At 36.4% G+C, this 27,455-nt stretch overlaps 1 protein-coding gene across 4 annotated transcripts in view; it reads right to left on the bottom strand.

Annotated features, from left to right (window-relative positions):
- DENND1B (DENN domain containing 1B) overlaps positions 1-27,455 on the bottom strand; it is a 167,310-nt gene that overhangs the window by 79,539 nt on the left and 60,316 nt on the right. For 3 of the 4 annotated variants that reach the window (XM_071751047.1, XM_071751050.1, XM_071751049.1), the window contains 6 exons: positions 25,688-25,807; positions 17,343-17,412; positions 15,440-15,520; positions 12,603-12,662; positions 10,717-10,770; positions 6,419-6,529 (listed from right to left, as the gene is read on the bottom strand). In XM_071751047.1, the coding sequence (XP_071607148.1) occupies positions 6,419-6,529; positions 10,717-10,770; positions 12,603-12,662; positions 15,440-15,520; positions 17,343-17,412; positions 25,688-25,807 (496 nt within the window). The remainder of the gene's footprint in view (positions 1-6,418; positions 6,530-10,716; positions 10,771-12,602; positions 12,663-15,439; positions 15,521-17,342; positions 17,413-25,687; positions 25,808-27,455) is intronic. The other variant, XM_071751048.1, reaches the window with a different exon arrangement.

Here is a 27,455-nt window from a genome sequence, read left to right as displayed (position 1 = left end):
TGAATATCAGGAAAAAAAAAAGAGTAATAAAGCAGCAGTAGCATGAAAAAGCAAAAAACTTGCCATAATGGCACACCAGAACAGAGAGCCAGTATCACACTTGCACACCAGTAACTCATCCTCACATCTTATGCTACAGACAACCACTGACATCAGCATTAAGGGTTTTTAAGGAATATGAACTCTTCCACTCTAAACTCTCATACAGCCCAACCATAAAGGACTTGGTAGTTTAAGGCATCTCTCAGATTACATACACCCACACCTGGCCCTCCACTGCCTCTACAGTTTTGTTCCATCAGTTTTTACTGAATTACCAAAGATTATATGAATTGGAAAAAGAAATAATTTTTTCTCCAGATTATCTTAATCTTGGATTAGTTCTTTTTTTCTGAAAATTCTCATAAGGGGAAAAAAAAAGAATTTTGAAATGAATTTGCAGATTTCTCTGTCTACACAGTTTTCTTTAACAGTGATTTTTTTGTTTGTTTTTTGTTTGGGTGATGTTTTTTTTTTTTTAATAAAACCTTCTGATACATTTTCTTTGTGTTTTACATATATGCTGGGGACTAGTAATCTCTAACTTTTTAATTGTTTTTCCCCCTATCACTAAAAGAAAAATAATTTTAATAATTTTGTGACCACATATTTCACCTTCATTCACAAATTCTTCCACAATTCTTTCTCCTAATATGCTGCAGCAATGGGAAAACTATTCTAAATTTCAAGACTGGGAGAGCTTTACAGGTCTGGCTGTCCTAACTACATAATGACATCCTACAAATTCATTGCTGGAAGTACACTCCCCATGGGTGTGCCCAATGGGACCTCAACTGCACCCACAACAGGCATCTCTGACCAGTTTATCTTAGGCTGCTTCCACCTGAACTATCAAACAACCTTGTTATTAAACACCACCCATCTACTGCCAGACCAAATGGTCTAATTTACCTAATATTCCAAAAAGAATTCTAATTATGCTTCTGAGATCTTGGTGTGTATCAGTGGAATATGTGGTCTGCTTTGCAAATTAATGATAAATTCCCATCCATTTCTAATTTAAATTTAAATTTATTTTTTCCTATTGATTTAAATTTAGCTTTTGCACGGTTCCATTCCCTATGTACTATGTCAAAGGAATCTGAGATGTGAATTAAATTTTAAACCTACAATTTTCTGGATTATTGGAACAGTATTATTTACAACACATCTGCTATACACTACATAAACATGTTTTTAGATAAAATCATGACTGCACCCCAGTACACAATTAAAATAAATTACAGGCTATGGCTGCTTTAATCAGAACTGGGAGCATCACCCCAGCATAAGGCAACATGAGAACACCACTAAGCTGTATGACAGCTTCCAGTGGCACCATTTTCTCCAACATGGAAGGCCTCTACAGAGCCAACTGTTCCACTGTCCTGGATCTTAAGTTTGCACCAGAAATAAATAGCTCAATAAACAGCCAGCTTTGAACTCAGAAGCACAAAAATACAAATGAGGAGCTTTCTGTCTCCCCAGGCTCCACATGCACTGTCCTCCAAAGCCAGATCTCTGCAACCTGGCCGAGCTGCAGAGCACTGCTTCACAGGGTTGTTTTTTTTTACCCATATCCATGAATCTCTAACACACAAACACAGAGAGATTCAAGTGAAATGAGAGAAATAGGCAACCACCACGGTTGTTTCCTGATTCAGTTGACCATAGAACTACCTTGGGCCATGTGGATTTTTCAATTAACTCAAGAATCTTGGATTCAGGTTTGGATGCAGGAAGAGCAAAGCAGTTTACAAACACAGAGTGTTTAGAGCAAGAGGTGTTTGGCTTTCTCCAGTGTCTCCAAGAAGCCTCTGCCTCCTCCCAGTGCCTCAGTGACCGTGGCTGCCATGACCATGACTGAAGGAAACCAACAAGACAAGGACCACAAAACCACCACTCAGTCCAGCTCACTAGGGTCACTGAGAGCAACTTCAGAAAGCTCTCTTTGCATAGAAAGACTAAAAATGAGTCCACAAATCTATTGTGTGTAAATTCATATTCAGTGCTCCTTCACCAACAAACATGAAAAAAAAAAAGTGTCTTTTATTGACATAAATTTTTGTTTTTGTAGGAATCAACAAACAAACCTTGTGCAAAACAGAACTTTGTAACCACCACACTCTGGACATACTACAATTTTATTATCTGCAACAAATATTGGTCGAAATGGAGATACTATTTAGACATTTGCTTTCAAGTGTAGCATCCTTTCCACCTGCCAGTGTAGGCCACGGCAGATACATGCTAGTTAGCATATTGCTGACAGGATGATGAGAAAGCTCCTGTCAGACACTGGCCAGCCGGGTGTTGGAGACAAAACACACAGCCCCAGCTGACTAGTTAGGGAAAGAGTGGTGAGGTACAATTACAGAAGCATATGACAAGCTTTCACGCTTGAGTGACTTGAGAACCGATGACATGGCTTTAAACAGCAATCCTTCCTACCTCTGGTCACAAAACAGCAATAAGTCAACTGATGCACTGTTGTAAAATCATGATTTATTCCTTTGCTTTGAATACATGAGAGTGTGGTATGATGTTCTGGTAGACTACCACAGCAGGTGCACTTGGGGCCGAAACATCTAGGGCCTGCCTCCAGCATGCATAAAATCAATGCTGTAGTGCAGCCTTCCTGGAAGAACCATCCCCAGCACTTTAATAATTTATAGAAAGGCTGAATTAAAAATTATTTGTACTGAAACTTGTACAGCTTCATGCAAGTAATAAGAATACATGCAGATGCAATGGCGTGTGAGAAAACGGTGCTGGGCAATAATATACAGCATGAGATTTAGGAAAGGCCTTCTAGAGCTCAAGTGAAACAGCAGCCACCTCTGTGAAAAGATCAATTCCTTTGTTTTATTCAGCCTTTCATTTAATCCAAAACTATTCAATTTGTTTCTCTTTCCTAGTTTAATATTCAAAAGTCAGAAATTGTAATTATTGCTACAAATAGGTCTTACTGAGCATAATCTTCAGGCTAGCTGAATCTATCTCATTCTTAACACTAAGAAGGAAGCTGTGAGGTTGGTGATAATCACATTATTAAAATGCTTGGAAAGTCAAGCTAATAAAAGAATCAACAGTTCATGCAAATAATGACCGAGAAGCTATGACAGAAAGGAGTGGCAGGATGGTTCCACTTATATCCTGGTAGTAATTGGTAAGGCAAGTAGATAAAGATCTCCACCAAAGGAGGTAAAAACACAGAAAATCAACTTAAAGATGTAAAGAACACAAAACAACTTAAAATCCTAAGATTCACATAAAATGAGGCCTGCTTGGCTGAAATAAAATATAAACTGTCAATTGAAATACACCCTTAGGATAAAATGGTACTTATCTTCTTTTTATTTTTTTTTAATTAAACACCTCTTCTCAACAGCTTTAAAGAAGCAACCTTCTTTTCTGTTTCATTTTCCTCCATTATAAACCTTCTTTTTAAAAATTGCAACATTTTTTTTCCTTTTTTCCATAACAGGAACAATCCTTTAAGTATAATGAAAGCATTAAATTTATAGGGCAGTAATGCTTGACAAAGAATTCCTGCACATAAATAAGTGTAGGTTTCCATTTCTGGCCCCCCACAAGAAGGGTGAGGAGAAAGTGAGCAAAGCCTTGAATAATGCCTTTTGTTATCAGTCACTGCCCTGAGATAGTGAACCGAAACAGAGCTGATAACTCAAAGGTGACATCACAACCTAGACTTCATGAACTGACATAAAAACTTGATATTCAGTTAACCCCAAAGATAAGGCACAACTCCCTTAACAGAAACTTGTACTTGTTTTTTGAACTAATACTCTTTTTTCAAGTACCAAAATGTAATTTAGGAGTGTTAAAACACAAGTGCTGGTCTGCTTTGTTTTGTAAGAGCACAAAGTTAACAAATGCTGATGTCCAATTACATTCCATTCGCTTATTTGCAATCCAACATTTTAAAGAATTAATATCTTACCCAAAAAAACCCACATTTAATTATTCTTGGCAATTTAATTAATTCATTACAGGAGATACTGTGAAGTGTTTAATATACTTTTTAAACTATAGTGCTCTATAAAGAAGTAAGCCTCACATCAGTCCTGTTCTGTTTATGAAAGAGATGAGCAGGTAGCAGTTCTCATGGAAGTTCCAGATAAGCCAGCTCTATTTTTCTCTTTTATCAGAACTCAAAAGTGCAAGTGAAAATTAACCCAGTCCTATAATAAAAATTCATCTGACTCGATATGGCAGTAATTTCATATAGCTATGACTTAAGTAATGCTGGTGGACTAAAAAAATAACCAGATGAAAGTGATACTGATGTGTCACAGATGTGCTGTCTCTTTTTGGACTTGATCTAAAATCTACTCTTGACATCCACAGTTTGGGGACATGCTTCAGAAAGTCCAACCAACACTACAAACATCTGCTATTGATACTTATTCTTGTCTAGGAGAGTGAGAGAAATTATATTTGAGTGAGGACATCATCAAGATGACCATTACTTCATTGGAAAATCTGAAATAAGCAACTTACTTTCATACAAAGTTAAAGTTTCCCACAACCAGCATATTACAGCTGTAGTTCTTCCAGAAAGCTTGGAATCTGAACACAGCAATAAGGTGGTACAGATCAGCACAGTGTGACTCTGATACCACCTCTTCTCTTGTCATATCATTGCAACAGGAACCAGCTGAGATGCTCAGCCTAAGAAAAACAAGTCTTAAATGGATCCGAATGTAGGCTAAGAGTAAGATTCTCAAACCTCTTAAGCTGACAGACAGGTGCCCATCTGCAGAATGAATCTTCCATGGGCACTGAGCTGCCACCACAAGTCCCATCTCCTCTCTACTGGAGCAGTAAAAGATGCTTGACTGGGGCATCATTGGAGCTGAGCTTTTTTTATGGTGCATTTTTTCTTTTTATTTTTTTTTAATCTTTTTTTTTTTTCCACTATAGCAATTTGACTGCTCCATCATGTGAACTTCTACTAAACCAGCTTCACTACTTATTTTTTTCTGGTTTTCAGTTGTTTATGTGGCCTCTAATATATCATGTTTTCTTTACTCTCCAGCCACCATAGACTTTCTCAGCTCTGTATTCTGCAAAGTGCTTAAAGTGCTGTCTTTGTGCATTCCCCTAACTGCAACAGTGACTCCAGATTCAGGGATCCAACACTGTGGTGTTTTAAAAAAATAATAAGGTAGTTAATATAATTACTGCTACCACCTAGAACTGTAAAACCTGTCAGCCTTTTATGGTGAATCTGAATCTTTTCTACCTTTGATTTACTTTTGACTCAAAAGAATTTAAAGGGGGTTTATCCAATATTTATAGTAAAAAAATTCTCACTCCTTACATGCATGTATTTGTAGTAGACCTGCAAGTCTCTGAAAACATTAAATTTTAATACTATATACAACCTTGTACCTATGTGCTGAAAATAATTGTTTATTTACTTGGTAGTACAATTAGCAGTACTGAGGAATACAGAGTGATTTTCCACCACAGAAATTATACTGAACAAATTGTTTTGTGCAGTACTAAATAAAAGTATTTTTAATAACTGTGTTTAACAAGATAAAGATTCTGCATAATAAGTATACTCTATGGCAAAAATTGGTCATAAAGTGAAGGTGTGGTACTTATGCAAAATTAATTTTGGGAATACTTTCAAAATATAGGGTATTTTAAAAACTGGTAAGTTTCTGTGAAGAGTGAAACAAAATAACATCTAAATATCTAGGTATATTTTCAAAATTAAGCACAGAATTCTTTTATTAAGCATACTTACCAGACACAAGGGAGTGGGGGAGGTGGGGAAAAAAAAATTTAACAAAAAAATTAATGTGGGCAGTAGCCTAAGACCCTTTACAAAAAAAAAAAAAAAAAAAAAAGCTATTTTGAGTTGTACATTATTATCAGTCTGAAGAGCTGCTCCATATCAGAGCTATTACAGTATACACTCCCAAACCACTCTAAGAAAGATGAATCTACCTATTACCAGGTTAGGATAGCAGCTATTATTATGGACCCTTGATTTCTTTCAAGTAGCTGCAATGGAATAAGCCACAAGTGAATAATAAAGATCTTATAATAGCCCTTAAGAATTCTTTTTAGGTTAGAAGGCACAGAAATGAACTCAGGAGAGTTAAAGAACTCTCATCTCCTGATAAGAAAAATAATTAACCTGACTTAATGTATCTGAGTAGGTCTTATATAAATCAGACTTTTGTACTTCAAGAGCCAGACTAAAACCATATATCAGAAAAGTATGTAGATATTGTCTTACAAGTACACATGGAACATATCTAAAACCACAAAGGTCTGCAGGTCATTTTGTGAAAAGTTCAATATATTCTACTTAAAAGGAGATGTGTGAAGTACTTACAGTGCTTAGTTTGCTAGAGGTAATAATGATTCGTCTCTCATGCAACATACTGGCATAAAGTTGCAGCATGTTGTTCACATCCACAGCAACAAAATATTCAGTGAGGTTTCTCTGTTTAAATAAATAAAACGTTAACAAAACAGCAACATTAGTAGCTATGTGGAATATTTTATACATTACTTATAAAAACACGTTCATATTTCCTATTTGCGGGTGGGGAAAAAAAAACATAATGAAAAAAACCCACAAGATTATGAAAGACATCCTTTTCATTACAATGTGTGTGCTTTTAGAATAATTGATTGGGTTTTAAAGCCAGTGAGAAACTAATATTGCCATAACATGCTCATACTTTGCTCGTTTGATTATGTTTGTGAATTTATGTTTTGTGAATAATCATTTGATTATGATTGTGAATTTAATTTGCCCATTTTTGGTTTTTTCCAAATTTGAAAAAAGACAAACAGGTATTTTACCAGTAGAACCACATGCAATTAAGGTAAGCATTACTTCCAACCATACCTTCCACCACTGAAACAGTTTTTCTGTCACAGCTACAATAATAAAACTGTGCTGTTTACCAGGTTCTCCCTAAGTCAACAGCTTTTATTCTACTTCAAGTACAGCAAAACAGCTTGTTGAAAACCACCAAGATTGTGCTTGAGCTGTGGGCACCAGGACATCAAAAGGCCAGCAGCACCAGTTGAAGGTCTGGGGGTCCTTCCTGCAGCCACACTTTTCTCCCCTAATAAGAAACCCACTGCCATCCCCACTGCAGGGTTTAATGAAAAGCAATGTCCCCAGCACTGTATTTATAGTTCAGAAAAAACAAAAATGGGGGGAAAACAGAAAAAGCCTGGAGCAGGGAGAGGATCTCTGTTTCAGCTGAACTTCACAGTATTTCTGCACGGCGAAGGGCCTTAGACATAGAAGTTCATAATAAGCTAAAACAGCTACCAGCAAAAAAAGCCTGGGAAAGCAGCAATTTTTTGTAAACATTAGAGACTGTAATCACCAGACTCTTTTCAGTCATGTCCAGAGACAGGAAAAGGGGCAGTGGTCACAGACTGGAACACAGGAGGTTCAATCAAAACATAAGAAGAACTTCTCTGCTGTAGGGGTAACACAGAACTGTGACAAGTTGAACAGAGAGGTGATGGAGTCTCTCTGGACACATAAAAAAACCATCAGAACACCATCCTGAGCAACCTGCTCTAGGTGAATCTGCTTTGGCAGGAGTGTTGGACCAGATGATCTCCACAAGTCCTTTCAAGTCCCTAACATCCTCCACAATATACAACACCATTACCTCCACATATTCATTATCTTATCTGCAGTGAGAACTCTTCTCAGGAAGAGGTCTATCAAGTAAATAACCCAACCACAGGACAGAAATCTGAACAGTGGAAGAGCTACTACTTAGAGCTACTAAGATGATTAAGGGAGTGGAGCATCTCCCTTATGAGGAAAGGCTGAGGGAGCTGGGTCTCTTTAGTTTGGAGAAAAGGAGACTGAGAGGTGACCTCATCAATGTTTTCAAATATGTAAGGAGTGAGTGTCAGGGAGATGGAGTTAGGCTTTTCTCTATGGTGACCAGTGATAGAACAAGGGGTAATGGGTGTAAATTGGAGCATAGGAGGTTCAAGTTGAATATCAGAAAGAATTTTTTTACTGTAAGGGTGACAGAGCCCTGGAACAGGCTGCCCAGGGGGGTTGTGGAGTCTCCTTCACTGGAGACATTCAAAACCCACCTGGACACGTTCCTAGGCGATGTACTCTAGGGGGCCCTGCTCTGGCAGGGGGGGTTGGACTAGATGATCTTTCGAGGTCCCTTCCAACCCCTAGGATTCTATGATTCTATGATTCTATGATAAGTGTTAGTAATCTATTCTGGATGTGGCCAAGACATGGCAAGACAAGCAGAGAAGGCTTTAGTTCCCCTGACCATCTGTTGCTCCTCCATATCCCAGCCCCCCATCATCAGAGAGTGGCATGGGGCAGAGCTCCTGTTCCCTATCTGCTGACTTACCCCATATAGACTGTGCTATATGAAAAGCTAACTTTAAAGCCAGGATGATGACCTCCTTTTTGGATATATTACAATACTAAATAAAAATATATAGAAAAGAAAAAAAAAAAAGATCCAAGGGACAGTTTCACATAAATTCAGAAATGGATTATTAATTCAAAGACATGGAGTATAGAGTTATTTTTGGTCCACGATGCAGGTAACTTTGGAAGAGAGGAAACAAAGACCTTAAGGCTACAAACACTCCATTTATTAAGAAACTCTGGTCTTTCAAGTGCTGTTTTTAACTGGTTGTGAGAGATTAATGCACCAAGATCATGAGTCCAATGCACCTCAAGCACCCTCTACAATGATACACTGATTCTGTGCTGCAAAAGCTGGGGTAAAGAGAGTTTTCAATCTTTGGGAGACAGTCATAGCTTATTGTGCATTACAGCTGAAGTTACTGCCCCCAAAGTAAGTAAATCCTGCAACAAAGAATAAGAAAATTCATTTTATTACCCTCCATTAGCACCCCACTATTTTGATTCATACTGGAAAGATAAGACTTATATAAGTGGAATAAAAAATAGTTCTAGAAAGGCATCTTGAAAGTGACTTTTCCTTTTTCCCTCAGAATCAGAAAAATAAGTTGGACCACTGCAAGATCCTTCATCAGCAAGAGGCCTGAGTGAAGCTTCCCCACATTTTCAAGTTGAACACATAACACACCTCCTAATCTCCAGAGCTATCTTTAATAGACCCTCACATACTGAGCTACAAGAGAAGTCTTTAAAATAGAGGAATTCAACACATAGGATGAAACAGATGAAAATGAGCATTTAAAAACTAAGCCATGTCCTGCAGAAAGAGCCCTTGCAAAACAAGGGTCCTCCCTTTTACTTCTCTACCCAGCAACTTTCTGTAGTTTTTTGGGATGCAGCAAGGGTCACACCAGCTCCTCTGGCTCCCTGGCACAGTCTCCTTTCTACCACCCATGGACCTCCTCTTCAATGCAACCACCCTCCCACTCCTCCTAGGTTTCCCCAGGAGCATCCCCCACCACTGCTTCCCTTTTAGGAGGAAGCTAGCATTTGAAAATGTAAAAACTTTTTGTTTATTCTATTAAAACTATTTATACTTTCACATTCACTTCCAGACTTAGATGCAAAGAGTGAAAAACAGAAAGTTTCAAAGATCTTTCACTGTATGTTGTCCAGCTAAGCACACCATGGAGAACATGATCCAAGATTTCCCATTTGCACTCCACCCACAGAACCATCAAGGATTTATAAAATTTTCAGGGTTGGAAGGGACCTTTAAGATCACCTAGTTCCAACCCCCCTGCCATGGGCAGGGACACTTCCCACTAGACCAGGTTGCTCAGAGCCCTGTCCAGCCTGGCCTTAAAAACTTCCATGGATGTGATTTCCACCACCTCTCTGGGCAACCTGTTCCAGTGTCTCACCACCCTCACGGTGAAGAACTTCTTCCAAACATCTAATCTAAATCTACCCTCCTCTAGTTTTAATCCATTCCCCCTAGCCCTATCACTACCTGACATCCTAAAAAGTCCATCATCAGCCTTCTTGTAGTCCCCCTTCAGATACTGGAAGGCTACAATAAGGTCTCTCTCTTCTCCTCTCCAGACTGAACAACCCCAACTCTCTCAGTCTGTCATCACAGGAGAGGTGCTCCAGCCCTCTGATCATCCTCATGGATCATCCTCACATCCTGTAGCAGGGGCTCCAGAACTGGATGCAGTACTCCAGGTGCTGCAGTATCAAGCATCTACTGAATGCAAACCTCCATTAAAAAAACAAAACAAAACCCACCACCATTCCTGGTTCATAATTACCACCCAAATGTAAGCAGGTACAGCATGTTTTCAGAAAGCTTGAAATTATGTTTTTTCACACAAAAAAATAACTGTATAGCTTAATAGCTGCATTTGGAGCTTAGCAATGCAGCATTTAAAAGGAAGGTATCCAAATAACAAGAGGTACAACAGTTGGATATATTTTACATAAATAATCCAAATACATGCAATCAAGCAAAGTAATTACAAATAAAGGGTTCATACAGCAGTGGACAAAATGCTCTATTAATGCTTTAAAATGGGTTAATGATGAATGCCTAAGTACCATTTAAAGGCTGTATCAATCATACTCTAAAAAGCCTTGGAAATAAAACAAAACCAACAGCTCCTGTTGATAAAAGCAGAGTTCAGCCCTGCCCACAGAATGAGGTTGATACTGCTCAATATTTAAAAAATAAACTGCATACTTACGCTTTCAGGGATTGTTGGCAATCCAGTTATATCAGGAGTAATGAAATACGAGTGCTAATCAAGGGGGGAAAATAATGAATAATTTATGCACAGAGAAACCAAAAATTTATTTTTTTTTTTTTTTTTTTTTAGAAAAAAATCCACCATTTAGGATTTCCACCCCACCTTTGTTTAAGGAAATAGGCATTTTTCCAATAGCATTCTTAGCATTACTGGACAAAGAATTAAGCATACGACATGAAATGACAAGCACTGGCTCAGCACAGCACTTAAACCAAAGGAACAAAACACAGGGCCGCAGTTTTGAAATAATATTGACATTAAGCCAGCTTTAAATGTTGCCATGAGCCTGATAGTAGCATTGATTAACTCAAGCATTTATTTAAAAATTGCAACAAAACAAATTTTAAAGGACAAAATGTAAATTGAAAATGGAAAATGAAAAATCATTCACACGAGGAAAGTTATTAGAATAGAAACATTATTACTTGATATACATTTTCTCTTCTCCTTCCAAATATCTTTGAATCAAAAATGTGCTGACAGAAATGCAAGGTCTGACAGCTTGAGATTCCACAATTTTTTTATGAAATACATTAACAACTTTATGCATCCTCATTTGAGGCCATCTAGGATGTAAATTTAAAATGGATTAAACTAAAACCAGATGTAATTTAAATTACCCTCATCAATTCAGTGATTCAGTGCTTTTAATAGTTATCAAACATGAATTTAGCTCAGTAATTATGGGACATTTCTGAATAGTCTAAATCTTGAAGGACAAAAATCCTTAAGGGTATACTAAGGAAATGGGATAATTATTGACTTTTTAAGATTTTATTTGCTTTTAAATGGAATTCTGACTTTTTTGTAGACTGTTTTTATAGCATATTTTAAAATTATAATGAACAACATAAAGACAATTTGTTTTCAAGACAAACTTGAAAAGATATACCAAGACATAAAGGAAATCTAAAAGATATTAAACACAAATTCTGTTCAAGAAAAAAAAAAATTCATACTATTAACTCAATGTAGGAGAGACTTATTAAACAAGCAGGATACATTTAAGAGAAAAGTTTCCACACAAATTAGGTCATTTGGCAATAGTCAAAAATTTAAGGAAAAAAATGGCTTAAAAAAAGGCATCCCATAAACATCACAGCATTTGCAGAACAAATATCCCAGGTTATTGTTCTGCATCAACACAGAGAAAAAACAAGATTTTTTTTTTCTCATCAGGAACAGGAAAATATTCAGATTAATGGAACGTTTACATTCATCAGTAGTGAGAAAAGAAAATTACTTTCTATATGCAATAAGGTCACAGAATATTTATCAGAAGATTTCTGAGTAATTATCTTAATAACTTAAGTAATAATTTATAATTTAAAAAGTAATAATATTTCGCTCATTAAACAGAAAAAGTCAGAAGTATGAGAAGCAAAGACCCATTACTGCAGTCACTAAGAGTCATAAAGCAGCAAAAATAATGTGGTATGGAGTCCTTGTACATCTTTGTGAACTCCCTTAGGAAGATGTAAGACCTTGGCAGAGACATTAAATTAATAGTTGCTGTGCTGTATAAAGTTTTCTCTAAAAAAGGGACACTAAAATTGCAAGTTGTTCATTGATTTAAGGGTTTGATTTTGGTTGCAGTTTTAACAAAAGGACAGTGACAGACAGGCACACAGAGATCTGAAGTTAGATTGATTTAAACAGAACAGGTACATTAATATTAGACTGCTCTTTTACATGAAAGACAGCAGCAGAATTTCCCAAAGGACAGGTATAAATAAGCCTGAAATCAAAAGAAATCCCCTATAGCAGGTAATTGTTTCTTTGATTGCAACAGACTTTAGAGAGTCAGGGCCTTTTAAACTCACCGATACAAGACAAGGCTGTTTTTTCAAAACTTGCTCACTTGCAAAAATCAGCTCTTGGTTCTTAGGCAAGATGAGAGAAAGATTGAACAATTGACTGTTTAGTTTTCTAACAAAAAGGCCAAAGGTGACTCTAATGATTGTAATATTCCACGTTTAAAATATTGGCTGAATATACATTTTATTTTTGTATTGCTCCCCCATTTGAATTCAGACAATTTATCTAGCTTTTCCAACTAAAAATGAATGGAAAAAAGGAAAGGAAAAAAAAAACAAGAAAGAAAAAAAATCACATCTGTTAGTCTTCCATGGATAAAATAAAAGTGATCCAAAGTACATTTAAGCTCAAGTTTCATAGAATTAATGATCACCCCTCATAAACTGCAGCTACGGAATGTGTGTTACTGGGACAGACAGGTGAGAGTGGAACTCAGTCCCTAACTGGAGTAAGACATTTTGGTGTCCTTCTGACCAAGGGTTACTGGGAAATATCATGTGTCCTGCCACTGGTCACAATTTATGGATGATAATATACAAACAATCCTAAGTACCACTGTGGTCTGTCATCTAAACCCCTCTCCAGTGTCTGTGAGCTTTATCCTGCAGCACACCTGAGAGACTGGGGGCAGGGATCTCTAACTCTGCATCATGAAATTTTAACTAGACAGCCTGGCACAATGAAAAGCCACCTCATGATGTCATTTCTCTAATTATTTTCAGACTGTAACTTCTTTTTAATTCTATTACTCCTGGCAGTTCCAGTCTAGATTATTTACAATAGATGAGGAGCAAGAAAGGAACATGAATATAAAACACCAGCCAGACATGGTTACAGTTGAAAATGCCCATAAACATTTCCCTGGTCCCTGCAACACTGAGCTTAAAAATGAAGAGATGCCTGTAGATCCAACAAGCATTCTGATGCAGGCTTACCTACCCCTTCCTACTCTGCCTCCTCTGATCCCACAATATTTGTTCAGCTGTACCTGCAGCTGAGCATTTGGCAAAAAAAGTAATGGCCTTTGGCAAAAGTAAAAAGACCTTTGGCAAAGTAAAGACCTTTGGCAAAAGGTCTGCATTTAGATAACCACTGTTCAACTAAAAAGATTACAAAACTCCTTGATGCAACAAGCTACTGGGAATAAGATACAGTGGGGGCAAAAATAAAATTCCAAAGTCAGGTGATATTGAAATAAAAGCAGCAAGAATCAACTTTATAGCAAACCATTTGTCATCTCAGTGTTGCCAGCTACATACACCACAACCCCCATTTTCAAGTTCATCAAAACATTCATTTTGAGGTAGGCAAGTTCTATGCAAAATAAATTGCAATGCTTGACAGTGACAAGCAGTAAGACTTTGCAAGAAATGCAAGGAAAAATATATTTAAAAATTTTCTAGGACCCTCTGAAACACAGTAGGCTTTTTAAACAACTTTATAAAGCTTTTTAGAGTTGCCAAATTAGAATTGCTTCTAATACTGCAATAAATTATGTCAAAATATTATCTGATATACAGAGGTATTGGTAAAAGTATTATGAATTGAAAATAATTTGAAAATATTACACTGACAACAGAAAGAAAAAAACTTATCAAAAGAAACAATTCCAACTGCAGTAGGTTGCTCTGGTGAAAAACCTCACACAAGACTGGAAGGATTTCCAAATGCAGTGGATTAGCCCTGTTTGAGAGGGAAAACACAAGGCCTCTACAGCCACAAAAGTGTAACAAGGAACTTGAAATGTGACAAATTAAAATAAAGGTAGCATGGTAAGTGGCCAGGGTGAGAAACTGGTGGGGTGGAAGTGGGAAACTCCCCATTTCTGTGTGGCTTCATAGCAGGGCCAGATGGTTTTCTACGGCCTGTGCTTACTTGACTTGAAGCATTGGGCTCACCTCTAATATAAAGGAGTTTGAATTAAAAAGAAATGACACAAAGAAAGTCAAGATAAATAATCTAATGATAGTTCAGTGTGTGTATAAGGGAAGCTTTTACAAAATCACTTCTTTCTGCACTCTGCAAACTGTGATAGTTCAATCAAGCAGCTACTCGTGGGCAGTAATTGTACAGATGCTGTGAACATGAGCAGTGTCTTGGAGACAGCAGAGGCTCTGTATCAGCTCTGTATCAGCTCTGCATCTCATGCAGGCACTACAAATGAATTTAAACATGCATCCAGATGCTACTTCTGTTAAAAACTTCAGGAAGTGTAGCAGCGACAGGCTCAGTTTTTTGCTGTTTCTGTGCCAGCATCACCTCACCATACTATATATGTCCACTCCCACACCACAACAAGTCATAACACAAAAGCAAGGTGGGTCTGGACATGATCTTTCACCTAGATGTGCTGAAAATTTCATGTAAGGCAGTGAACTTCTGCCATAATTTTTGCATGATTAAGCAAAATTAGGAAGATGAGAAAGAATCCAGCTTACTCAAGTTTCTGTCCAGTCCTGCAAATCTACCCACTCTGACATAAAAGGCAATAAAACAGAGTTAGTGTCTCCTGATTCGCAGCAGGAGAAACTAAAATTATCTACATAAAACAGCTGGAAGCACAAAAAAGTAGTTCTAGCACTGCCAGATCCCACTGTGGTTTACTTTCTCATCCAAAGAGCACTATTCAAATTTCTGCTTCTTTATGACTATGACATTAAGAGAGCAACATGAAACAGAAAAATTCTGTTCTGCAAAGAAGAAGAAAAAAAAACATTATCCAAGCCAGATAATGATGGGAAGCAAGATAAGTTTACTCTTTACAAAGGGTACTTTTTTTGCTTTGTTTCAACCTTATTTTATAGTCAGTAATAGGAGTAGAATTCAAAAAGAGAACACTTACCACACTTAAACTGACTAAAGCATTCGCCTTTGGCACAGGATGGCTGTACAATGATTTTAACAAATCATTTGAGTCATTTTCCTATAGGGAATATTTTTAAAGGTAGATAATTATTGCAGAAAGACTGAAACATTTGCATTTACTACACATCAAACTAAATATTGACAAATATATATATATATTTAATGAGATAGTATTGCAGTTTGGGGAAGTATTCAAATATTAAGCATAAAGTTCATGCCAATTTTCTGTCTCAGAAAATGACTATCTACAAGTCAAGTCAATCTCTTAGGTAAGTCCCCATTTACTCCTTAAATTAATCACATTACTTTCAACTGAAAATGGTGGTCTGTGCATCTTGGACATCTTCCTTAAACTGTTAGCCATGATATTTGTCTATTCAAAGGTTTATTAAATATGCAGCTACACAGTTGTATAATTTAAAATGATTCATCCGAGCACATAAAACAGTTTATAAGGTTTACAAAAAAGTACATGCAGCTACCAGCTTTCACTAGGATCTCCTACCTTGACCTCTAAAAGAAACAGTTACTTGTGGAATAGATGTGGCTGGAGTTTTTGTTTGGTTCAGAGGGTTCATTCAGTTTAGGGTTTTTGTTCATGCAGATTAAATACTTTTTGTCAAAGTAAAACCAAAAATATCAGTTTGCTTCTGAAAGAATGATAATGTTACTGGATATCATGCTACTAAACAAGCCATTGGGTCTATCTCTTGGTCAGATAAAGAGTGTCTGAGCCAGGAGGAAGCAATGCCACCCAACAGCCTCCTCAGCAACAGGTATGGCACAAGGCAATACTAAAAAATAATTCCATACATTGATAAAAGTTTCAGACCCATCAAAACATTTTTTAGCATATCAGACAACAAACTTATAATGCAGCAACTTAAAATGGTTGCAGTAATAGCTGCAATGACAGAACACAGGGGAAGACAATCTCTACCCCTTCTGTCAAACACAGCCTCAAAATTTTTTACTGTTACAGTGAAATCAGGGACTCTCATTATATGATTTCTAAGACCTAAATGTATTCCACAGTTAACTTTATTTAAACACAGCTAACCCCACAACTTCCTACTGCTTTTTCTTTTTATGTAAAGGATTATCATTGCCTATAGTCCATTTATTATACTATACTGCACAATTACTTATTCTTTAGTTCATATATTCTTGAAATGTCAGCTTTTCCAGTCTACTGCACATGGCTCTCTGTTGAGGCTTTTTTTTTTTTTTTTTTTAATTACAATCTAGTGTATCAATACAGTTAAAGCAGAAAGGTATAGCTTTAAAGTCTACAGCAAAGCCAGATGCCATTCTTTCCTTTCCTGTGCAATCCTGGAATATGTCTAATTGCTCATGAATATGCAAAGTAAACTATCATGATTCTTCACCAAATGTTGCAAGTAATTTTGTCTTGCTAGCTGAAATGACAGAATTACAAGAGGTAGTTTTAAGTTAATATGAAGGGTGAAACAGTACATCATATTTTATGCAGTCCTGAAAAAAACGTGTTTGTAACTGATAATCAGATAGTTCCAGAGTCCTACAGTTTACAATCAATATGTCACACAGAGCTCCAGCAATGTGACACTTTACTCACACTTCACCCAAGACTTGTTTATGCTCAGACTGGCACTTTATAAAGGTAAATTCTCAGCAGCTTTTTAAGATTAATGTGGGATTCAAGTGACAGTGGCAGCTGTATCTTCAGATTCTTAGAATTTCAATATGAAATTAATGTAAAAGGAATGTCAAAACATGCTTCTGAATTCTACTAAAGTTTTAAACTTTTAAGCAGTATAGAATCACTTTTGAGCACACCAATTGTGACAATTGTTCCAAGGAAAATATTTTACCAAAAAAAAAAGAGTATCTAACAATACCTGTTCTTTAGCCAAATAATCTGCCAGGGTATTTAGGAGTCTGTAGTAGACTTCAAACCATGGTAAATAACTAAAGTGGGAGGGAAAGAAAGCATTTTAATAAAATATCAATGAACTTTTTCTAATACTTAGAAAATACTACTAGTATTAATATGAATTGCACATTTTTATAATATTTTTACAAATAAATAAAACATATATATAAACCTTTTTGCCACAAATGTAATGGTACATCACTGGTAGACAATAGCAAAGCTACATATTTTTATGTACAGCTACTTGAATTTCTATTAACCTTAGATTAGCTCATAATACTTTCAGGACTCATTATTTTAAAGGCACAAAAAATAATTTTAAATGTTGCAAAATCACATTCCCATTATCTTTGATTGCTACAGTATTCAGCAGTCATATTATTTGAGATTTTTGAATTCTATATCCAGTTGTACCTGGTAGACTGACAGAATTGTTGTTTCCTTGGAGAAAGAAAAACAGTTTCACCTGGGCAGACCAGGAATCCCATATTTGACAAATGGTGCAATGCTATACATTAGTATAGATGTCATATTATAAATAAAAATATTGGTCTTCCCTATAAAGTCATTCCTACAGGTAGAATTCACTGAAATGAGAACCTTGACTAATATTGCAAACATACAGCATATTAATACCTGCACACTTAACAGACTTTTAACACAAGTCTGCCTCCCATATGCATGTAATACTCTGTGATTTAAACAGAACTAAGATAGATAAGACACAGCTGAAGAGCATGAGGAAAAAAAAAAACCTCAAAAACAGTGGCAGCAGTTCCATTTTTTGCTATTTACAGAACAGTTACCTATCACAGTGCTGTATTTAGTGACTACACGCTACAAAACTTTACATAATCACTATAAGCCCATCTTACAGATGTATTAAGTCTGGTAAACCTAATATTACCACTACAAATTACTCCTTATCTACAAATTACACCATTCTCATTTCTGTTAGAATTTCAACAGAAAGAACATTGCTAAAAAGGTAATAGTATAGTTAATGTCAGTCATATGAAATTAGAAAGGGGTGTGGGAAGGAAAAAAGTGCTGAAATGCCTTTATTAATTTTTATGCTAATATGTAACACTACACACTTCAATATTCAGGGCACTGTAATTCCACAGATACACTTTCAATGTATTTCTTAAAAGCTTCAGCATGTTTTATGGACAGACCTTATAATTTCAAATTTATCTGGAAACATGCTAACTGCAAGTGAAAAATCCCAGTATGCAGAACCTAAATGTTTTCCCTGAGAGGAACTGGAAATCTGCCAGTGGCAACTGTGGCTCGTAAGAAGTCATTTACTTTTGTGCAGTGCATGCAGTAAGGTTCATGTTTTCTTTGTAAAACCTCTGTTCTCAGTACCTAGTTGACAAGGCTTTAGAAACAGATCCCAGTTCTTAGGACAAAAACAGAGGACAGCAAAAATCTGAACATAGTTACAGTTATGCAATTTCCAACAATCTTTCTTTACTACCCTTATAAAAGCCTATCTGATGGTTCTTAAGAAAAAAAAGAAAACCAAACCAAACCAAAAAACCCAAAAAAAAAAAAAAAAAAAAACCCACAAAAAACCCACAAACCCAAACCCCAAAACAAATAATTAAAAGAAACAAACACCAGCCAAGCCAAAGAGGCAATGAGTTCTTTCAGAGCCACTGTATTAATGTTTTCAATCACACTTTACCATGCACTGTACTGGCTATTAATCAAAACTACACCAACCTCTTAATGCTTACAGACACTTTTAATGCTTGGTATTGTTGACAGTAGTTAAGGTGTGACATTATTGCATTTGTTTTTCAATATATTCTTACACAATCATCAAATTTACTTCACTGCACCTGTGTAAGTCCACTCACTGCTTAGAGGCATGAATGCTGCTCGCCCATCATAGTAGCACCTCAAACATCTGCTCCTTGAGTTTTCTTCCACCTGGGACTCCTGTTCTATTATTTTCTGAGATGATGCTAACCTGCTTTTACATATTGTGGGAATGCATTGTAGTCAGGTGAATGAAACTGCTCACTACAGTGTTGAGAGCACCTCTGAATTTCAGAGCTACTGAACGATTTTACCAGTCTAGAACCACCACAGGGACTGGGACACTGGTTTAGCATTTTGTCCAAATCAAGGTATGAGTAAGGAACAAATGGCAAAGTATTTTTATAACTAAAAAAGCTTCACAAGCTTTTGCTATACTTGCTGCATAAGAAGTGGACAATTTTCCATAGGATACTCTTATCTGTCAGTATTCTATGACAATAAATGCTCCTATTTCAATAAAATATTAACTGTATTTCTTCTATAATCTCAACTCACCTCTTACTGTGAAAAGAAAAATTAAACGGAATTTTTAAGTCTGTGTATAAAAGGGTCAAGTTCATTATTTGAAATTAATGAGCCCTAGCAAAAAGCCAAGGGACATTTTTCTTTTATATGGCAAGGCATGCTGACCAGAGTACTCATAGGAGAATTCCTTACAATATTCTCATACGAGAATTTCTTCCCTTAGCACAGTCAGGTTGATGATACAATGCCATTTCTTCATGTAAGGAAACCACAAAGAAAAACCTTGTAAAAACAAACTCCTTGAAGATGGTTTAAAAATGCCAGTTTCCTTTCTGAGCTGAACAACAGAAAAAACAATTGCTTTAAGCCCTGTAACCACAGACAAGAGGTTAATATAATTTCAACATGCCTCTTAAACTTGAGAAATTAAGGTAATAGAAACAAGTACTCCATTACCCTCTCTGGCATTAAACCAAAAGCCACTGAGCACTGCTTTCTGCTTCTTTTCCACATAATCTTTACTTCTTCAAAATCATGGTTTAATTGCAAAAGTTTTTGTCAGTAGTTTTAATTATACTCTTTCTATTGCAATAAATTATAATAAAGACATACTGGGAAGCAAAAAAGTTTCTTTTGTATTTTTCTTCTATGAATTTGCTGGTTGCTACTAATTCAGTGTAATAAGGAATTGTTACATTTTTTGTTTTCATAAACAATAAAGACTGAATCTGTGTCTGTGTGCTTATACAATGCCTCCCCAAATTCAAAGCTAAACATAAAAAGCAGATTGTGTTCAATATAAAGATAGCATTCAGGTGGCATTTTAAACTCAATTCAAATAGTTTTTTATTTTGTAACATCCTCAAGGATGTCAAGCAGCAGTTTTGGCCTCAAATCACAGGCTGATTTTGCAAGCACATGTTAATAACCCTATAAATTTCTTTACTCTACTAAATAGATTTATTCACTGATGAGATTCATTCACCATGATACAGGCTTTACATCTTTAATCAATACATTGCATTGGATAAAACATTGTATGGGGCACATGTTTGTGAGATACCTAAAAACCAGAAGCATTATAGGTAGAAGAATCTTCCAGTTTGTCCTGTTAGCAAATGTTGCAAAATTATTTCATTTTTGGTTAGCACAGAACTAGTCCATGTGCAGAAAATTCATTCAGCACTCAGATGTCCACTGACACTTCTTAAGTTGGGTAAGAGTTTTTTTCATGTTTGTGCAGAACTGCACTGACTGCAAAAAAAACCAGTTTTGAAATGGCTGAGTTTAACAGAGGAGACCTGTGATATATTGCTACTAACTCAAAACTGTCACATTAATATGTACCTTAACAACAGATAAAGTCAAAATTAATGTTCGTTAATAGAAAGACCCTACTACCATACCTCATAAAATTATTTGAGCAGTGAATTTCATAATTAATTAGCTGTCTTACAAAATGTCAAAAGGTTATCAATGAAGCCTCTTCACAGTAGATAAAACAGGAAAAACAGGGCATTCATTTTCAATTCTAATGTATTTACAAAACTAAACTTCAATTAAAATAATTTCAGTTCTTAAACTATAGGACCACTAGTGGTTCCTTGCCTATTTTTCTTTAATACTACACATCTCTGCATTCCTCATGTGACAATTAATAACTGTTTCAAAAATAAAAACACAAGGCAAAAATTAAGCAGCCTAAAACAATATTCAAGAATTTCTCTGCAGCTGCCACAAAACACTTGTCCCATAGTAAAGAAAAAGAGCAAAACATACCCAATATTGTTTAAATAGCTACATATTCCCTGGTTAAGAATACAGTGGGCTTTATTTAAAAGTACAGCCACTGCCTGTCACAAAGGCAAGAGCCCACCATATTTCATGGTTAATTAAAAATATACTTCACATTTTCTTTTAATCCAAATGAGCCACAAGGAGCTCAGACCTTTTATTCAAAGTCAGGCATAAGTCTTGTTGCTGTAAGTAGACTTCCACCTCACTAGTGCTCCTACTATAGCTCTGATAAAACTTTTACATTCACAAGTCAAAGGTTAAATAAAGGAGAGGAAATGTTTTCTGTCAAAGAGTCAGGTAACCACTAACAGTCCTGAACTATCAGCAGGAATCTAACTTCTAGTAATCAAATAAAACTAAGGAAACTGCCTTTCCGTAGCTAAATGTCTAATGTCTAGGGGCTACTTTTCTGTCTGGAAAATTGACACAAAATGTGTAAAATTGAAACATTCTGCTTCTAAGGGATTTGCCTAAAGGAAGGGCGAGAAAGCTTTAAGCTTGGTCTGAACTGAATAACTACAAAGGCTCAGCACATAAACCTGTCTTCCTTATTAAAGTATTTCATTTGGAAATGTAGGTGACAATTGTACAGTCATAAAATTAATGAAACCTAAGACTAAGCATTTTAATGATGCATTTTGCATTCCTCTGGATACATAACAATACATAACCTCAGAGTCCATCAAGAGCTGCAGATTTTTAACAAAACACATTTCAGTAAGATTAGTTGCACTTTATACTAAACCTGTTCTGGTAGCAAAACCAACTTCATCTAAACCCAGAAACTATTATTTCTACTACAAATATCAGTGATATTAAGAAACAATACCCAGAAGAATTGTCTCCTATTATTCAAAAGGGAATATGAATTGTTCTACTGTGACACTTCAAATCTCAACTGGCAAAATTATTATTCAAATTAAAATATATCAAGTAGAACAAGAATAAAAAATCCAGTATAGTATATATATATATGAGCACAACAAGGTATTACATTTTAGCACCCCTTACTCTTATGGGACTGCATTAGATAAACAGTTTGTGGAGAGGGAGGAGGTGACACAGAAGGAGTCACCTAGAGCCTCACAAAGCAGTCATGCAGTTTAAAGAAAAACAAAATAAAACTTTCAAAGGAATGACACAGAACTTCTGGAGAATTATCCAAGATTTATTTTCTCATTTTACTGTGATTTTGCACTTGCTTGCACTTCGAGTTTGACAACATCAGTCAAGCTCTGCATGATCATTTTAGACAATTCTGTGTGACAACTAAGTTCTTTTAAAAAATTGCCTGGCATAGCTACCTTGGGGGATCTTTATTTCACTGTGTAAACATATAGAGAACTTGATGTGGCCGAAAATTCTGTTTACAGAATTCATATACTTGTGTATATAAAAGGTTTTTAAAGAAAACACAAAATTTTGAGGAAATTTCTGTGTAAAAGCCTATTTCCTGCTTCAAACAATCCACTTTAAAGCAAGACCATCTGGGTGCAAATTCAGAGATGATCTTCTTTAATTAGTGTTTCAGATGAAGAATGAATTTTAGAGAGGTATCACATAAACCAGTAGACTTTAATCTCAGAAGCAATTTTAGGTTGTTGATGTAAAACCTGAGGACCTGAGGCCTTTTCTTCAATTTTCAGTTTAGAAGCCTGTTCAAATCCTACCTCTTTAGCTGCCTTGGCATGGGTTAACCTGTTCCTGTACCATCCACAAAAGACAGTCACAAGAGGAAAGTTGTGCCCTGTTCACTCTGCAGCCCACCCAAATCTCTATAGTAATTACTTTTCATGACCTTGGCTTTTTTTTTTTCAGAGATTCTCTATTTAGATTTTAGATAACCTTTTCACTTAGTTAATTTTTCTGTATTTAACTGTCTCTAATTGTCTTTGTTAATGCCCCAGACAGCAAACTTCATATGTTCCTCATTTGAGGTGATTTACATGTAAGTATGAAAGTAGATGTGTAGTCAGACATAGTATTTATATACACCTACATTTCTGTGTTTCTATACAAGTCAATGACTATTGTGTACATATCTGTAGCAGACAGATTGCTCATCCAGAGCTGTGTATGTACACACTGTGAATATAAATTTATTTTATTTTGATATCAGATAAAGTGTGAACATGAATACACACTCTATATAGAAAGACAGCATTTGTTTGTTAACATTTCTTTGATTCTGGTTAATTTAAGATCAACAAGCATGAGAGTCAGATAAAATGCCTTAAACCTGCTAGTGATTGTTTCACTTGGTTATGTCTAATAAATCTTGGATTGAGAGCAGAAACCAGACTAAATACTAAACCAGGAGATGGAAATACCAATATATTCTTTCTGTCTGAGCTAAATAAAACACAAATAAACTGGAGAGAAATGGACTACCAAGCCAGAAGCACAATGCTATGAAGATTGTGTTGTTAAGCACTCAGCTATGGATTATACATTGGAAACTGTCACAACAAATGCAGCAAAGGCAATGTCTTGACCACAGTTAGGTGAAAAATTACAGCTTGCCACTTTCATTTAACAAGTTATTTCTAACTAGTTAATGCCACTAGTTATTTCTAGCAAGTAACAGACCATTGATTAATCTTTAGCTGAGGTATGTCTGGGGGGAAATGTTAAAATAAATGCCCAAGTTTACACCAGATGAGAATGTGTCCTTTGCTTTGCAGCACTACATCCAGCAGTAGCTTACTTGAGTGTGCACAGCTGATGAAACATTTGTTAGCACAGCATTAGAAGCCAGACAGCCAGTGTAGGGAGTACATGTGAAAAAAATTTGTTTCTAGCTTGATGAGGGAAGAAAAGTTTAACACAGTGAGAAGAGCTAAAAGCATAAAGATACATTTTCTCTTTAGGACTTAACGAGATACATCAACAAAAGGTATCATAGAGGAAATGATTAAGTATTATGCACGCCAAAATCCTATGAATTAAAACTTTCTGAAGTATTGTCAAAGAAGTATAGTCAGAATCACAGAAAGTCAATTCTCTTCCAGAATACAATTTGTTCCTTTTGTCCTTTTCATGACATGGAAGTAATTATATTTTTTTGCAACAGTTATAGCAAATACTTTCTTTTAAATAACTTGCCCACAAATACCCAGCGTTCTGGTTCTCAACATTAATTTAGGCTCTGTTTAAAAGCTCACAAAAGCCTTGATCCAATATATCCAATAATTTTAAGTACTACTCTACTAGTTTCTGTACTGTCTGACCTTTTTTTCCTGTCCATATGTTCTTTCATTGATAAGTTGCTGTTGGGTTTGTCTCCCTAACTCGTGGTCTATCCCAGTGACAGCTTCCACAACCACCCAACTTCCATGCTGTCCAAATACCTCATATTCTGTGTCCATAAGTTTCCTAAGCTTACTCTTTAAAATTCTCCATGATGCCCCATTGCTGCCAATGGGTTTGGCAGCCCACAGCTCCTCATCCACCTTGTGTTTGGGGATACTCACTTGGGAGGCAATTCTACTTCAAGCTTGTTCTTCTCATGTGCTACTGAATTGGATGTTTCCATTTCCTCTATGTCCATTACAGGCTCTTAAGCTAAGTGGTAAATTTGCTTTTTACATAAAACACTCTGTTTGATAATTTAATGTAAAGGGTTTTAGGACAGCTGAACATAATTTTTTGTCATTACCAAATCAACTATCTTACAAGAGAAGAAAGAAAAAGCAGAGAGACAAAGTATTTCAGTGGGGTCAATTTCTCCATTATCAGTATCTCTTCTGCAGAATGCCCTTTATTGAGAATTATCCAACTCTGGTGTTTCTTATATTAGATAAAGTCTGTCCAAAGAACATGGAAGCGACACCCAAAACTCATATTTCCAAGGAGGAGAATACAAACCAGTGTACTCTGTTGTTAAATTTACTGGATACTTGTCAAAGATCTCATTAGGAAGGAAAAATATCCACACACCCAAAGCCTGCAAAGCTGCAGTGTATTGTTCTCTGCTTTTAAGCAGAGATTTCATGTTATTTAAAGAGAATTACTTAGCCTCACACAAGAACACCATCACATGGGGCTTGGAAATATTTTTCATGTGAAATCAATGGTAACGTTGTTACAGAGAAAGGGTACCCTGGTAGGAGAAGTAGAACACAGTATCAGAGTATCTGCAGAAGGTTGTGGGGTTTTTTGCTTCTGTTTTTCTTATATTCACTCCTTGACTTGATTTCTTTTATACCAACTTACCTTAAAATACAGAGGCAGACCTTGCCTCCTGACGTCAAACGGCAAAATCCAAACCTTTGCTTACTTTCAATGTCGGTGAGCACGAAGGTGAAATGCTGTCCTACCTGGTTCTGGGACACCCTGAAAAATAAGATGCATTCATAAACCCACTAAATCACATAAGGTGTGAATTGTGAAGTCTTTGGTCTCCAGCATTTTCATGCTCAAGCTTCCCTACCCTTCCCTCCCTTCCTGCTCTCCAGGCTGCCTCTTGGACCCCGAGGCAGGGTCCTTCCTTCTGCTGATCCCCCACCCCACATTCCAGCTGATATGCTCCACAGGATCTGCCCCTAGGCTGAACAACAGGGCATTTCATAAGGTCTTTTCCTAAGAAAGGCCCAAGCAGAACCAGTACAAGCCTGCCACAGCACCTCTCACACACAGCAAGCTTTAAGCACAGCTCAACACTGGAAAATGGCAGCCAAAATGAAAGTTATATAATACATTATTTATAGAATTTTTGTCATAATACAGGCCTGGCTTAAGGCAGCCATTAGAAAGCTAGCTTGTTTTGGCCTTTTTTTTACCTTCAGAATAGCTTCATTGTTTAGACCTGTGGCCTTCCCAGACACCCACACACATCTTCCTCCCTCCTTTGTGCTACACATCACCCAAAACACAAACTTATTTCCAAGTTCATTTTCTAGAGCAAACTTCTTCAGTTCTGCAAATGTAAAAGCCAAAAAATAACTAAGAATGAACAGCATGAGAGCTAAAATAATAAGCAATAATGTCTCCAACACTGCATCAAAACACGTAGCCACTTGAGGCAGAATACACAACATCTCCTTGCCTGATGTTCCAACTCCTCTCTCCCCCAAACACTGCCTCAGCTGCTGCCTTTAGTTCTCAGTTTCTACCTTCCCTCCAGTGTCACCTCTGACTCCTCATACTCATCTCCAGGTCCCAGACCCAACCTCTATTCCTGACCCTTCAGTTTCTGGTTGACAGTATGAACCTTTTCCCAATTTCTTTCTAAGAAGAAATTGCACCTTCACTGTCTCTTCTCTCCTTAAAGCTCTCAAGCCAGGCACCTTTCTGTCCTGTGCAATCTGTCAGCTTCAGATGGAGGAATCACTGAGAGCATGGGAGGGACCCAATTTCAGTGTAGCCAGACTTCAGTGCTCTTCATAGAAATTGCAAAATACCTCCACTGTAAGCATTTTAGATCACAAATAAACTGTATCTTAAGTTCACTCACTGATATGTATCAAAAGCAACACAAATAGGTACTGCTTTTTTTCCATAATCTCCCAAAGAGAACCAGCTTTACATAGATAGACATTTTCATCCAGAATGAATCACAGCATGGCTGGGGCTGGAAGGGATCTTTAATGACTTAATTAATATCAAATTAAAACAAAGTTATAATGGGGAGTGCATGGGGATTTGAAATGTAGTATATATGGCAGTTCTGCCTGTAATTCTATTGTCCTCTGTACTTTTCCCATTCTTACATGATCTTTCTGCAGCAGAATACCTAAGCACCAGCAAATAAGAGCTATGATTAACATGTGTCATATGCAGTTCATTCTTAGATGCCAAGCTGAAAAAGAATTCCCATGGAAGCTGAAAACCATCACAGATCTCACTTTCTTCCTATTTAAGAGCACAAAATAATTATTCTTAATTTATCCCCTGCTTGAGTTGGTTTTATTGGTTGTGTGGTTTTACTAAATCTCCACCAAAATAAAATGTGAAAAAGTTCCCTAGAAAAGAATAAATTAAA

The sequence above is a fragment of the Heliangelus exortis genome, chromosome 8, assembly GCF_036169615.1.
Source record: "Heliangelus exortis chromosome 8, bHelExo1.hap1, whole genome shotgun sequence".
Taxonomy (NCBI): domain Eukaryota; kingdom Metazoa; phylum Chordata; class Aves; order Apodiformes; family Trochilidae; genus Heliangelus; species Heliangelus exortis.
Note: the sequence above shows the minus strand (reverse complement) of the source record. Positions and strands in the feature narration are given on the sequence as shown.